This window comes from Rhinopithecus bieti, unplaced genomic scaffold (assembly GCF_001698545.2).
Source record: "Rhinopithecus bieti isolate Rb0 unplaced genomic scaffold, ASM169854v2 scaffold_41082, whole genome shotgun sequence".
In the NCBI taxonomy this organism is placed as follows: Eukaryota; Metazoa; Chordata; class Mammalia; order Primates; family Cercopithecidae; genus Rhinopithecus; species Rhinopithecus bieti.
Window position 1 is genome coordinate 1,658,970 of NW_016817890.1, and position 15,295 is coordinate 1,674,264.

The 15,295-nt window shown below is 50.5% G+C and overlaps 1 protein-coding gene across 7 annotated transcripts in view; it reads left to right on the forward strand.

Moving 5' to 3' along the window:
• The first annotated feature begins 130 nt into the window (after nucleotides 1-130).
• Nucleotides 131-15,295, forward strand: part of SLC9A1 (solute carrier family 9 member A1) — a 58,628-nt gene continuing 43,463 nt past the window's right edge. For 2 of the 7 annotated variants that reach the window (XR_001882313.1, XM_017856439.1), the window contains exon 1: nucleotides 131-1,316. Coding sequence is in view for 1 of the 7 variants with exons in the window: in XM_017856439.1 (XP_017711928.1) it covers nucleotides 965-1,316 (352 nt within the window). In the remaining 6 variants the exon portion in view is untranslated. Of the gene's footprint in view, nucleotides 1,317-4,053; nucleotides 4,150-12,800; nucleotides 13,339-15,295 lie in introns of those variants that run through there. The other 5 variants (XM_017856440.1, XM_017856442.1, XM_017856444.1 and 2 more) reach the window with 5 other exon arrangements.

A 15,295-nucleotide genomic window follows, 5' to 3' on the forward strand; every position in this document is an offset into this window, starting at 1 on the left:
TTTTTTTTTTTTTTTTTTTTTTGTCATCTCTGACTCTCCTTCCTCTTCCTACGCGATACTTCCTTCCCTCGGCGACAGGGGCCGCTGCGCTGCGCGGGCACCGACGGTCTCTCTAGCCCGCCGCACCGACTGCTCGCTGGTGCCTATAAGTGACAGCGCCGGGCTCAGCGAGGCTTCAGTCCGCTGCCGCCGGGGCCGGGGCTAGGGTTAGTTCTGGAGCTGGATCGGGAGCTGCAGCTGGGCCGGGGCGGAGCGCCGCGCTGCGCCGGGGCCGCGAGGAGGGGCGTGTTGCTGCTGGCCCACCGCGAGCCGCCCCCAGCCCGCGCCGAGGCGCCTTCCCGCCAGGCCGCCTGCCTCCGCCTTCCGCCTCTCTCCATTTCCCCGGAATCTCAGCCCGGCGCGCCTGGACCCCTGCCCTTCTCTGGGTGGACAAGCTCCCGGCCGCTTCCCGGTTTCACTCCTTCTCAGCCTGGGCTCCCAGCCCCCTCTCTCCTTTTCCTGGACTGGGTCTCACCCCCTTCGGTCCCCTTCCATTAGCTCAGGCTCCCTACCGCTTCCCTTAGCCCACAGCCCAGAGTCCCAGCTCCTCAGTCACTTTCCTCAGCCAAAGGTCCCAGCCTTCCCTCTTCCTTTCCCTTGCACGGGTCCAGCCTATCCTGCCCCTTCCTCTTTCTCTAGGGCTCTGTTTCCCACATCCCTCCTCCCCCTTCCCAGGCCCGGAGTTCCAGACCTTTTGGTCTCCTTCCGGGGTCCTTGCCCCCTTTTTCCACTTTGGAGTTCCAGGTTGCAAACCCAGCCTCCCTCCACCCCCAGAAAATTGCTTCCATGGAAATGCCTCTCTAAAGCATGAACTTTTCCTAGAGACTACACCAGTCTCTCTTCCCACTTGCTGACCCCTTGCTACCTATGTGCCCGGTTTTACTCTCACTTGGGTAAGGTCGAGGCCGGCTCTGGGAGCAGCACCATGTTTCTGCGGTCTGGCATCTGTGGCCTCTCTCCACCTCGGATCTTCCCTTCCTTGCTCGTGGTGGTCGCTTTGGTGGGGCTGCTCCCTGTTCTCAGGAGCCATGGCCTCCAGCTCAGCCCAACTGCCAGCACCATTCGAAGCTCAGAGCCACCACGAGAACGCTCGATTGGAGATGTCACCACCGCTCCACCGGAGGTCACCCCAGAGAGCCGCCCTGTTAATCATTCCGTCACTGATCATGGCGTGAAGCCGCGCAAGGCCTTTCCAGTCCTGGGCATCGACTACACACACGTGCGCACCCCCTTCGAGATCTCCCTCTGGATCCTTCTGGCCTGCCTCATGAAGATAGGTAAGTCCCGTTTGTTCCGATGCTGCGGCGGCCGCCAGACTGGTGAGCTTCTTGCCTCATCTCGCACCATTTGAGGCTGTCCAGGAGTAAGGATCTGAACTACTCCCATAAGGTAGGCAGTCTCCATCCTGCCACCTTGGTCCTTCTCAAGCTCCAGTTCTGTAACTTCTGATTTGTGACCTGAGGCTTCCCAAGATTGGAGCCAGCACGGTGCACAGAAGAGAGCAGGATTAGAGGATGGGATGCTTCTGATCCTAGCTTCCTTCAGTAAGGCTTCCACGACTGGCAAGTCTTCTCTGGCTGGCCAGATCCCCAGGAGAGCCAGGCACCCTGCTGCATGTGAGACAGAAAGGAGTGTCTTCTGGCAAGTGGCACATTCTGCTCTGTCAACAGCAACCAGTGCAATTTATGACAGGCTTTATTGGAGTGTGTTCCAGGATGGAGTATATTTCTCCTTGGCCTGCTTGAGGAGTTTAAGCATAGTGGAGACCTGGGTGCAGGAAACTTACAAGTGTGATGGAACACAGGGGATCCCCATATTCCCGCCTTTCCTTCATCTCCAGAATGTTATCTGTCAGCTTTGCTTGCCCAGGCTAGTTAGGAGCCCCTGAGTCAATTTCCGGTCCAGGAATGCCATACTTTATAGGATCTGTGGGACAAGGGGCCCTGGAAATTTCTGAAGTCTGTTTTGGGAGTGGAGGGAGAGTAGAGGAGGTTGAGGCTTGGTCTGACCCCAGCTCACCGCCAGGTCGCTGCCTGTCTGTGTCTCAGGGTGCTGTCTGGTCTGCTGCTCAAATCAAGTAGGTGAGGTACGTAGGGGGAGGCTAGGGATGTTCAGGCCTGAAGAGACTTTGAAACCTTTTGGGGAGAAGGAAACAGACAAGTTATTCACTCTCAGAGTGTTGGTCTCCCTGCTAGGCCTGAGCACTCTGTTCTGCTAAGTGACTGGGGTAGCTTACTGGAGCCTACATAGCCCAGAAGTCCCTGGAAGTGGTGTTCAGGGGGCTTTGAAAGCTGCCTTTGCATTTTCAGCTTTCCCCCAGCTGGCTGTGGAAGGCATGAGGTCCTGGGACTCTGCTATCCCCTCTGCCTGAGATTTGGGTTTGGGGATTTGGCAGGAAACCTTCCAGCTCTCCCAAGGACATGCAGGAGCTGAGCGGTGCTGCTGGGCTGGTGTGAGGCAGACTCCGGGACATGCTGCGGGAGGAAAGTGGTGCCTCTAATTTGATAGATCCAGGAGCTGGGTTCCTGGTGCAGGGCTCTTGTGCCAAGCTGGTCACAGTAGCAGAGCCTTACATGGAACTAAGCCATCAGCACCTATACCTTGATGGCACTTAGCTTCCTGGAGAGAAATCAAGGACTGGACAAGGGGAACCATGTGTACTGATTCCGACCTAAATGCATGACCTTGAATAGCTGAGGCCTTTTTCTGCAGGTCTCCCTCACCTGTGAAATGGGTAAGACTCTCAATTTGACCATGCCAATTGAGTCATGAAATGTTGTCTGATTTTGCTGTAAGAAGCTGAAGTAACAGTGATGTCATTTGACTGTAAGACCAGGAGGAGACCTCACAAGTGCAATCTATAAATTGCCTCCTATCCCCAATCCCCTCACCTGCCCACCACACCTGGCATTATATTAGGGCATTCGGGGCTGGCAGACACACTTTGAGTCTCAGTGGCTGCTGGTGGGACGACAGCATGACTACAGAGTCCCCACTCTAGGCAGTCAGAAGTTTGTCCCTGCAGGCCTGGTATCTCTAGTGCTAATGAGGTCAGCTTGGCCTGGCCTGCTTTGTCACCACCCAAGTGCTGTGCCCGGGACCCTGGGCAGCTGGAGAGCAGAGACGGTGCCATGGCAACAATATCAGTCTGGAAGCGAGGAAAACCCGGCTTCTCTTCCCACCTCCCTCTGTCCTTGGACCAGTCACGCCTCCCTACCCGTCAGTTGATTTTCGTGGTCCCTTCTAGATGTGATATTTCTGTCATTCCACTGACTCTGGAAACTCTGGCAAGTCACTCAGCCTTGGACCTCAGTTTTCCCATTGTAAAATGATGAGGCTGGACGTGGTCTCCTTTCCAAAAGTCTGTCTCTGCCTTGGAAAGGCATTTTTCTGCCTCTGAAAACAGGAGCTCTAGCATCTGGCCATGAGTGGAGAGAAAGGTGGTCCAAAGATCTGAAGACTCCCTGTTCAGGCCTCAAAATGAAAGCCCATTTTCCCAGCTTCCCCTTTGCAATGTAGAATTCAGCTACCACTCTGCCACTTAGCAGCATCTCTGAGCCTGTTTCCTCATGTATAAAAGGGGAACTAAGCTGGGCACAGCGGCTCACACTGTAATCCCAGCACTTTGGGAGACTGAGGCAGGGTGGATTGCCTGAAGTCAGGAGTTTGAGACCAGCCTGGCCAACATGGTGAAACCCCGTCACTACTAAAATTACAAAAAATTAGCTGGGCATGGTGGTGGGCGCCTGTAATCCCAGCTACTCTGGAGGCTGAGGCAGGAGGATCGCTTGAACCCGGGAGGCGAAGGTTGCAGTGAGCCGAGATTGCAACAATAGTGAAACTCCGTCTCTAAATAAATAAATAAATATTTTTAAAATGGGAACTAATAGTATCCAGTTATAGTGCTATTAATGTGATGATTACATAAATTAATGCACATAAAACTGAGTTTGTATATACAGGAAGTGTTCAATGAGTAACATCTGCCCCTCTTAATATTTTAACCACCTACAGCGAATGCATCCCTACCTCAGCCTCCTACAACCTTCCTCTGAGCTGCAGGATTACAAATCTCTCAAACCTAGGCTGCCACCGGCGTCCTTCCTTAAGGTATCAGGGTTTCCATGCGTCCTATACTGTTCACTTGAGCTGGTCATGGCGGGAGGGAAGATGGCACAGCTGCCTTGTGGGGATAAGGGTAGGGGGCTGAGGCCATGCTCCCTCTGCACTCTCAGATACCCAAGAGCCTGGGAGCTGATTTTGGGGTCTTGCCTATTCTCTCAACACCCCAGCGTGGGTAGGAGTTCCGTTGGAGCCCTCATTCTGTCATCTATGGCAGCTGCTTCCCTTGCAGGTTACCCCTCCTTTAAGAATAGAAAGTGCTTTGTGCAGTTCTCCTTCCTACCCTAACCATGGAGCAGAGCCTCAGGTAGACTCTTGCAGAGACTGGGGTGGGAGGAGCAGGGTGGGAGCTGAAGTTCTAGAACAGTTGCTTCTGGGTTCTAGTCTACCTCTGACTCAGTGGGTGACGTTAGGCAAGTCACCCTCCCTCTCTGGGCCTTTTTTCTCCCCCCAACAGTCAGGAATTCTTTCTTGTCCTTGCTGGGGAGGGGGTAGTGGTGTGAAGAGGGTTTAGGCTATTGGGAAAACTATGGGAATGACTCCAGGCCTTAGGAGTTTGACGCATTCCCCACCCCACATTGTGCTTTGGACCCTGCATGAACTCTGCTTTGTTCTGAGTTCACCTGACTCCCGGGCTAGTACTTGTTCCAAGGGAGAGCTTCACTGTAACTCAGCTCACCACTGGCATCTCCTGCATTTGTTTACCCATGTTCCTGACCCGGAATGCCTGGCAGAGGCCCAGGAGCCCATAAAGCAGGTATTCATCTTGTCTCCTGACCAGGGACACAAAAGGCTTCTTTTGTCCCTTTACATCTTATAGCTTTTTTTGGTTTTGGTCTTTGCAAGGCTAATCCTGCCATCTCCTCTGTAGATTAAGTCTGTGAATAGGGGAGATGGGGTCACTGCCCACTTGACATGCATGGACGTTAGACCCAGCAACTGGTTTCCTGTGGAAGTGACACTAGAAGGTGCCTTTCTCACTTCTGAAAAGAAGAGAAGAACAAATAGCTTAAGGTCACCTTGAAACTGTCTCAAGAGCCCAGATAGGACTCTGTGAAAAGGAAGAGATGACCTTTTTCTCTTTGGGAAAATAGACTGACTGCAGAACAGTGGGAGGGAGGTCAGCTGGGGACTGGAGGAAGGCTTCAGGTAGGACATGTGTCTCTAGGAGTGCCAAGGCACTTAGAGGGCTTAGTTGGTCAGATTGCCCAGACTTCATTCTGCTGAGCACCCACGAAGCTTGCCTCTTCTCTCCTTCCAAGCCAGCCCCATGGCATCCAGCCCTGGTATAAAGGAAAGACGTGGTCAGAAGCCCTGGGTTCTGCTCCTGACGCTGCCTCTCGGTACCTGTGTGACCATGAACCTTGAGGTCCGTGCACCTCATTCTCTGAACCTCACTTGCCTCATCCTTAAGACCAGTGTAGAGGCTGAATGTGGGAACGCCTGGTAGAATGCCCAGCTCACTGTAGTCACTTTCAGGGCCATGCAGATTCTTCCCCTTTTGGGAGGTCTTCCCAGCCCACAGCAGTCACTTGCTCTTTCTCTCCCAAACCCTTTTCCCTTATTGTTTATCCGTAACATTGGCATGAGGCCTTGCCTGCCCTGTGACATCTCCTGTGTTGAATGGGTGTGTGTGTTTTAATAATAGTTGCCACTTGGTGTCTACAGAGTAGTGTCAGGCACTTTATAAAAGCAATCTTATTTAATCCTTACTCAAATCATAAGAGATAAAAGGTGGCTCTGTTTTGCAGATGAGGAAATGGCTTAGAGAGGTTATCTTCAGTGATGTTGAATTGCTTTTTATTGTCTGTTCGAGTCTTGGCATAGCCTCCTAGAGGGGTGTGCAGCTGCATCTCCTACCTCTGGCATTCCCTGCAGCAAATGCGCATAGCCCTGCACTGAGAAGCGCCCAGCTCGCTGCACCTGCACTCAGGAATTGTAGGACTCCCTCTAGGAGTTGGGCGCATGTCCTTGGTGGGAGCCCTGTCCCTGCCTTGAGAAAGCTGTAGGTGTTCTGTGTCCGGCTGTGCGCCTGTCCTTTGTTTTTGTGAGTCTCCTTGGATGCACCCGAATCCTGCATTCAGGTAGGGCCTATCCCTTGTTCTCTGCTAGCAACCCTGCCTGCCATCTCTCTGTTGGGGCCCTCTCAGCCATCAGACCAGAGCTTGCTTCTTCCCTGCTTGGGCAGGGGAGTGCCAGGTAAAGGGTGATCTCCTTTAGCCACAAGGGGTGGCTGACCTTATGACCTCCTGCCTCTGAGCAGGAAAGGTGACAGGCTGCTTTTGGTTACCCTCAGGGCCCAGCAGAGTCCCCTGAGAGGCAGCCTCTGTTGGGAGCAGGTGGCACAACTTTGTTTAGCTCTACAAAGCAGGAGGAGTTTAGTAGTACTTCTCATTAGCACTGAAATTTGTTTCCAAAGCACTTGCATGTACAATCTTTAATTTAGATCTTCTCAGTGGTCCTGTGGGTTAGAATAGCGTGTGGTATTGATGTGTTCATTTTACATCTAAGGAAACTGAGCCTTCGGTTGTGACCTGCCTGAGGTCACTTAGCAAGCCTGGGACTAATCACTCAAGGCCAAACTCTCTCCTGCCAGGCCAACATTTTGCGTTCTTGTTGGATCAAGGGGGATGAGCCATTTAAAGGGGCTTTGAGGAGAGTAAATGACCAGACACATCCACATTGGTAACCTGGGTTGTTGTCAGGAGGGACACCTGTTCCTTCTGTAGGAAGGAAGGAAGGGCTAACGGGTCTGGGTGCTCTGGAGCCCTGACAGCTGTGGCTCAGCTCCAAGTTCTTTTCTACAACTTGAACATACCTGTATTTGCATGAAGGAGGATGAGGGCCAGAGTCGCACTGGGGACTGTCATTCTCATAGCCCTTATCTGTGGAACAGCAAATCTTTGAAATGGAGGACTTGTCCTTTCTCCCAAAATGATGTATGCCCTCTGGGAGAGAAAAGGAGAGGCAGAGAAATGATTACAATGGAGAACATGCAGGATGGGGTGAAAGGTCAAGAGACCTGAGATCTAGTCTCAGCTCTCTGTTGCCCAGCTGTGTGACTTTAGGCAAGGCATAACCTCTCTGAGCCCCTGTTTTCTTTTTTCTTTTCTTTTGAGACAAGAGTTTCGCTCTTGTTGCCCAGCCTGGAGTGCAGTGGTGCAATCTCAGCTCGCTGCAACCTCTGCCTCTCAGGTTCAAGCGATTCTTCTGCCTCGGCCTCCTGAGTGGTGGGGATTACAGGCATGCGCCACCACACCTGGCTAATTTTGTATTTTTAGTAGGGATGGGGTTTTGCCATGTTGGTCAGGCTCGTCTTAAACTCCTGACCTCAGGTGATCCGCCCACCTTGGCCTCCCAAAGTGCTGGGATCACAGGTGTGAGCCACTGCTCAAGGCCTGAGCCCCTGTTTTCTAATTGATATTATAGATACTTAATTTTTCGTGGTTTTTTTTTTTTTTTTTTTAAAGATGGAGGATGAGGGCCTTCCAATGTTGTTGTCCAGGCTGGTTTTGAATCCCTGGCCTCAAATGACCCTCCCGCCTCAGTCTCCTGAGTAACTGGAATTACAGGCATGAGCCATCATGCCTGGCTCCCTATTATTTTATTTTTATTTTTTTGAGATGGAGTCTCACTCTGTCACCCAGGCTGGAGTGCAGTGGCATGATCTCTGCTCACAGCAACCTCCACCTCCGGGTTCAAGTGATTCTCCTACCTCAGCCTCCCAAGTAGCTGGGACTACAGGCACGCGCCACCACCCCAGCTAATTTTGTATTGTTTTTCTTTTCTTTTTTGTTTTTTGAGACAGAGTCTCACTCTGTCACCCAGACTGGAGTGCAGAGGCATGATCTTGGCTCACTGCAACCTCCGCCTCTCGTGTTCAAGTGATTCTCCTGCCTCAGCCTCCCGAGTAACTGGGATTACAGGCACCCACCATTGTGCCTGGCTAATTGTATTTTTTTTTTTTTGGTAGAGACCGGATTTTACCATGTTGGCCAGGCCGGTCTCAAACTCCTGACCTCAGGTGATCTGCCCACCTCAGTCTCCCAAAGTCCTGATCTTACATGCATGAGCCACTGCACCCGGCCTAATTTTTGTATTTTTAGTAGAGATGGGTTTTTGCCATGTTGGCCAGGCTGGTCTTGAACTCCTGACCTCAGGACATCTGCCCGTCCCAGCCTCCCAAAGTGCTAGGATTACAGGCATGAGCCACTGCACCCACATGGTAATTGGTGATGTATTTGTTAAATACTTGTTAATTATATTAGCTGCCACTTATTAATTTTTTACTTTGTTTATTTTTGAGGCAGGATTTTGCTCTGTCTCCTAGGCTGGAGTGCAGTGGCGCAGTCACGACTCACTGCAGCTTCAACCTCCCAGGCTCAGGCAATCCCCCCACCTCAGCCTCCTGAGTAGCTGGGACCCAGGCACAGGCCACCACATCTGGCTAAGCTGCTACTTATTCATACCTAGTTTAGAGGTTGTGAAAGGTACTTGCACAGCTAGAAAACATTGGGGTTTAAGCCCAGATTTGTCTGACTTCAGAGCCTGTGTTCTTTTCATCCTCATGCCCTGATTCCAAGGGCTTTTCAGTTTAGAAATTTAATTTTCCCATTATCATTTTGAATTGGGGGAGATTTAAAGGCTTTAGTATTTTGAGCCTTGGATCACTTCTTGGGTTTGGGGAAAAAGCTTACCCACTCCAAGTCCCACTGTGAAGCAAATAACCTTTCTCGGAGGTGGCAGCATGCAGAAAAATACAGGAGTAACAGGGAACTGGAGCTGGGGGTCTGAGGCTGTCTGGGGAATGCCAGCCCGTACACAGCCTCCTTTCCTCCTCACCGCCTCTCTCACCTGCCCCCTTTCCTCCTGAGGCAGGGAGAGAAGGCTGGCTCAGCACACCCAGGACCTGGGTTATTCCTGAGTCATCCATCGCCTGTGTGGGCCTCATTTTGCAGCACTCGCTCCCCCTGCAAATGTCTGAGTCAGACATGTCTCCCCAAGGTTGTCTGCACACACTGCACTGGGCCAAACTGTCTCTAGATGCCGATAAACATCAACTGATACTTTAAAGCAGCCCGTGATTATATGTTGGTATTTTAATCTTATGGGCTAATCTAATTTTAACTGAACTAAGTTTTGGGTTGGGCCTGGATCAGTGGGCTGCTCCCCTTCCCTGGGATCATGCTGACTTCATTTTCTTCCCCCAAAGCTCATCTAATATACAGGGCCGGTTTGGGGGTCTATTAGGCCAGATCTGAGCCCTGAGTTTTATACTACTTGCTAAGAATCCAGAATTCCCCAAATTACCCCAGCACGTTCTTTCCTGAAAAGATATGTCCTTAAGCAGTTCCAACTGAGATTCAGGACGAGAAACTCTGTTCCTTCCCAGGCCCCCTTCCCTGTCCCTTGGGGAGCACTTACCCCTAAGCCCAGACTGGCCTTTCCACAGTGCTGAGCCTGTTTGAGACCAGGCCACAGAAGGCGGAGGAGTGATATCACAGCTGTGTGTTAGAGCCCACAAGTTCACAAAACCAATAAATAGCTAACACTTGCATAGCATTTGCCGTTTGCCAAGTGAAGCTGGAAGAGGCTGTGTCTTTGCACCAGCCAGCCAGGACTAAGAGCAGCTCACTAAGATCCTGAGTGGAAGAGGCAGGTCAGCTGAAATCAGCCAGCAGGCATTTAGCATATGGCCATCAAGGAACAAAGAAGAGTAAACCAGGCCCTGCTCTTTAGGAGCTTCCAGCCTGCCAGGGCTGGGCAGACTCCTGGCAGAGGCAAAGTACGGAGGGAGCAAGCAGTCCCTGAGGACTGGGGTGTTTAGAGAAGGCCTCTCAAAGGAGGTGGAACATGAGTCTGAGTCTTGAAGGATGGAAAGGAATTAGATAAGCAGGCCATACTTAGTACCAATTTCCATAAGAATGTAAGCCTCTTGAGGACAGGGCCTTTGTTCACTTTCTTTTTTTTCCTTTTTTTTGAGATGGAATCCTGCTCTGTCACCCTGGTTGGAGTGCTGGAGTGCAGTGGCGTGATCTCAGCTCACTGCAACTTCTGCCTCCCAGGTTCAACCAATTCTCCTGCCTCAGCCTCTGGAGCAGCTGGGATTACAGGTGCACATCACCACGCCCAGCTAATTTTTTGTGTTTTTAGTAGAGATGGAGTTTTGCTGTGTTGGCCAGTCTGGTCTTGAACTCCTGACCTCAGGTGATCTGCCCACCTCGGCCTCACAAAGTGCTGAGATTACAGGCGTGAGCCACCACGCCCAGCCTGTTCACTTTCTTGTCTGTGCCTGGCACAGAGTAAGGGCTCCATAAATATTTGGGGAAGGAATACATGAATGATTTTTGATTGACTTCAGTGTAAAGATAGGATCCCTGCAAAGCCCTGGGGCAGACAAGAAACCAGTTTGACTGCTCAGAGAGGAGGGAGAGCAAAGGTTGCAGAGGCTCCTTGGCACCAGACTGCCAAGCCAGGGAGTTTAACTGAGCTTGCTGGGAGGACACTCACAGAATGATGCCTTAGGCGCCAGTCAGTGTTTAAGTGGTGCTGCCGTGGCCACCTCCCTCGGCTTGTCTCTAATGGAGGGTCTGCAAGGGCATCCTCTCTGAGCTGGGTGGGGTTTCTCTGGGAAGATCTGGATCTGTTTGGTCTGCCCTCAATTTGTGTAAGTAAAAGTAAGATACCAGAGCTTCCTTGGGGAGCTGCCGAGAGCCCTAATTGAATTAAGCTTTTCCTGGGAAGATTCCTCAAGCCATAAACCGCACTGTGACTGTAAATTAATGAGACCAGTGCCTGTAAACCATACAAGAAGGCAATCTTGTTAATTTATAGTTGTACCTGGACAGGTTTACTTATGGCTTCTCTTTGCTTTTATGTGTATTGGGAATGGGTGGGCTGGGCCAGAATCTGCTTTCTATGGCAGATTTATTTTTATAATATGAATAAATAAAACATGTCAATGGTAAAAACAAAATAAAACAACAAAAATAAAACCCAACAGTACAGAGGGTATTGAGGTGAAAAGGAAAAGTCCCTCTCATTACTTCTGTGTCCACTCCCACTGTCATACCTTCCAGAGGTTACCACTGTTTACTGTCTTGTCCATCTTTTTTAGAAATTCTCCATGCATATATTGAGTATGTGAGTATGTGTACATGCAGGGCAAATTTAGTTTTCATAAAGCCATTGCATAAAGGAAAAGAGCTCTAGGCTGGTAACTGGGGACCTGGGTCCTAGTCCTAACTCACCTCTTTCGTGCATATTGACCTTTGCTAAGCTATGTTTGCCTTCTTGGGCCTTAGTTTCCCTATCTGTCAATTTCGTCTTGAAGGGCTCTCTGGGACTGCCCTGTGGGAAAGGCAGTCATTCCAGGGAAGCCCCTGTTCTGTTGAGGCCTAAGCAGACTGTGAGGCCGTCAGACGGAAAACTCCGCAGCTCTATCCTTTGGGAGTAGGCCGGTGCTGTCATTGAGCCCTGGCTTCAAAGCACAGAATTCAGTACAAGTACAGATCACGGTCATCTCTAAGTCCAGCTAAGGGTTACAAGGTTGAAGAAATGAGCCCACAGGGAGCCAGCTGTCTTGCTGGGGAAGTGGGACAACATACAAGGGAGAAAGCACAGGTGGGAAATTGTGTGGTTCAGGCTGAATGCTCAGGGAAATCAGAGGAGAGGAGGAGAGATGAGGGAAGCTTCTTAAAGGAGGTGGCCTTGAGAGGTGGGCCAGGGGTAGAAGAGGAACATCATTCAGGAAGGGTTACTAAGGGCTTCTGGTTTAGGTGAGAAGATGGACTGGATGATCTGATCTGTTGTTCTTCTAGGATTTAGGTTTCTAAGATTGTTTCTGAGTCCATGATAAAGTTTGTGGAGCTCCCAAAATAGTCTGCAGACAGTTGTATATAAGTGATTTTATCAAGGGAGAAGGCCCAGATTTTTTTTTTTTTTTTTTTTTTTTTTTAACACAGTTCATTGTCATGTGTAAGCCACAGATTCTGAAGGCTAAGAGCTTCTGCCTTTTATGTGGTGGGAACTTGAAGAAGGGTATAGGACTAACTGGTCTGGGATGAATCCTTGAAGGAGGTGGTACTTAATTCTGGGATGAGTAGGGTTTGCCTGGGGGACTGCAGAATATCTTCCAGGCAAGGAGAAGGACCCTAGAGGGAGTAAACTGTGTCCTGAGAGAAGGGAAAGGAAAATGAGTCCTTAAAGTAGAGAAAAACTTTTCTGGGTTGGAAATCAAAGCAGATGCAGCATGCTCCACCTACACTGTGCAGGCAGGGAAGGTACTAGCTTCTTTATGCCCTCTGGGTCTGCTGGGTTGCCATGGTGAGCCCAGCTCACACCCGATAGGTGACTCAGACCGCCTGCCCATTTCCCTAAAGCGGCTAGGGCCCGGGCACACGTCTGAGGTTCTGCTAGCGGGGAAGCAGCCACCTTTCAGGCAGCAGATGCAAGAGAAAGCCTCTGAAGGTGGACAGGCTTTGAGGATACAGCTAGGAAGCCCTGACTGACCTCTGCTGTTTCCTGGACTGAAGGTCCCTGTTCTCTGTTCTCACTCTGCTTCTGGGAGTGAAAGTATAGAATATTCTAATTCTAGAACATTAGAGATGGAAAGATCCTTATCATAGCTTGTAACCCCCAGGCCCAAAGGGGAATTGGAGATGTTTTGATCAAGTTCTCTTTTTCCAGTTGAGGTCCGAGATGATTGGCCCCAGGCCACACATGAATTAATGGCAGAGGCAGGCTTCTTCCCTGCTCTGTTAACTAACTCAGGCGTCTCTAGGCAGTAAGACCTGGACAGTGGATCAAGAGGAGGGGCTGTGGTTTTTGACTTGGATATTGGTAGCACTGGCAAATCTCAGTTCTTCCAGTGGGCCCTTTAAGCCTAGAGAAGGGCAGCTTCCTCCTGGGTTATCTATTAGGGAGCTGTCCTTGGCAGAGAAACCAGTGGTCCTTACACTGGTCCTTACAGGGGAGCCAAGTACAGGTCTTAGGACCTCTGAGCCAGCCCAGAGGCTTCTGCCTTCACGCATTGAATCCCTCAGGTCGTGTAATCCATCCCAAGCCAGTGTTGAGCTTAGGTGCTGTACTTTTTATAGCATCTTTGCCATCAAGCCAGGGAATAAGATCTTACCTCCCCAGTGGCCAGGGCCCCCAGGAATCTGGATGCTGTACCAGGTAGGCATTATGCCAGTGTGAGGCGGGGCCAACTCATCTAGCTGGGCAAAGCCTAAGACTCAGATTACAGCAAGATGGGGGAGGGGGAGCAGGCACCCTACCCCCGCTCTTCCCTGACTGAGCCCTACCTGCCTTGCTGGTGGAAGGTGCAGAGATGCATGAGAACTGCTTTTCTTACCGAGCTCAACGCCTTGAGAAATGCGGTTCAGATGCAGAACAGTCAGACAGTAGAAAGGGGGTGTGATTTGAAGTACAGGTAGAATTCTATGGGAGTTTAGAGATGGGAGAGAGAACTTTGTACCTGGGAAGATCCCGGGAGGCTATGCAAGTGGTCACTGAGCTAGGCCTTGAAGTATATGTAGGATTTAGATGAGATACTTGAGTGAAATCTCACTGGGCACAGCCAGAAGCTTCTACTTGGGGCAGAACCTCTGGATTGCAGAAGAATGTCCCAGAGCAGTTCCCTTTGGAAACATGCCCACAGGCATGGTGGTTAGAAAAACAAGCTTTGCAACTTGACAGAACTGTGTTCAAATCTCAGCTTCACTACTTTATAGCACCGTGACCTTGGGCAAGTCACTTATCCTGTTTTAAAATTTTTTTTATTTAATTTTTTATTTTGAGATGGAGGTTCTCTCTGTCACCCAGATTGGAGTACAGTGGCACAATCTTCGCGCACTGCAACCTCTGCCTCCCTGCTTCAAGCGATTCTCCTGCCTCCCAAGTAGCTGGGATTACAGGCTTGTGCCACCACGCCTGGCTAATTTTTGTATTTTTAGTAGAGATGAGGTTCGTCATGTTGGCCAGGCTGGTTTTGAACTCCTGACCTCAAGTGATCCCCCCACCTGGTCCTCCCAAAGTGCTGGGATTACAGGCGTGAGCTGCCACGCCTGGCCTGTGGAGGTGACTTGCCTAGTGTCATATAGCCTGACTGTGGCACAGTTTAAGCTGGACTCCAGGGCTTCCCCTTCCAAGTCCTGTGCTATTTCTCCAACATAACATTTATGTTATGTTACCCCACCTAGCTGGAGTAGCAAGACTGATCACCTGAAACATTTAATGAGCAAAATGTGATTTTGTATGACAACTTGATGTGTAGCTATAAAAGCACTCAATTTTGCAGAACAGATGATGGTTTTAAAAATAGTCCCAGCTATGATAAGTGCTAGGTGAGTGATGCCAGTATTAAGGGGAGAAGGTGTGCCCTTTTTAAGCTACATCATCCTGTCTGAGCCTCAGTTTCCCCAGTCTAAAGGGGTTGATATCTGTAAAGCCCTGAGCACATTATAAGTACTCAGTAATGGGAGTTGCTACTATTCCTGGAGCCTTAAAGGAAGAGGTGAGGGTGGGGTCAAGCACTGGAGGATGGTTTTAGGTATATGGACTGGAGGGCATTGGGATGAGCTGAGTACTGAGGTTGGAGGTGCAAATGAGACCGTGAGCTGAATTGTCTGAGTTTGTTCTTTAGTTGGGAGGTGGGGAGACACATGTTCAGCAGTTGGATTCGTGCTGATAAATACTGTACTGAAGATGGAAAGATGGATAAATATAATCCCAGCCTCAAGGGAGAGGCTGGCATGTAAACAGGCACTTGTGATGTGCTGTGAAGTGCTGCAGCAGGAGCCTGCAGAGCTGTTGGTGCGCAGGAGGGAGGAGTGGAGGTGGGTGGGTCAGGAAAGGCTTCCCAGAGCTTTGAGCTGGGTCCTCAGGGTTAAGAATGAGTGTTTTGGCCAGGTGCATTGGCTCACACCTGTAATCCCAGCACTTTGGGAGGCTGAGATGGGCGGATCACTTGAGGTCAGGAGTTCCAAACCAGCCTGGACAACGTGGTGAAAGCCCGTCTCTCCTAAAAATACAAAAATTAGCCAGGTGTGATGGCACAAGTCTCTAATCCCAGCTACTTGGTAGGTTGAGACAGGAGAATGGCTTGAACCCAGTAGGCGGAGGTTGCCATGAG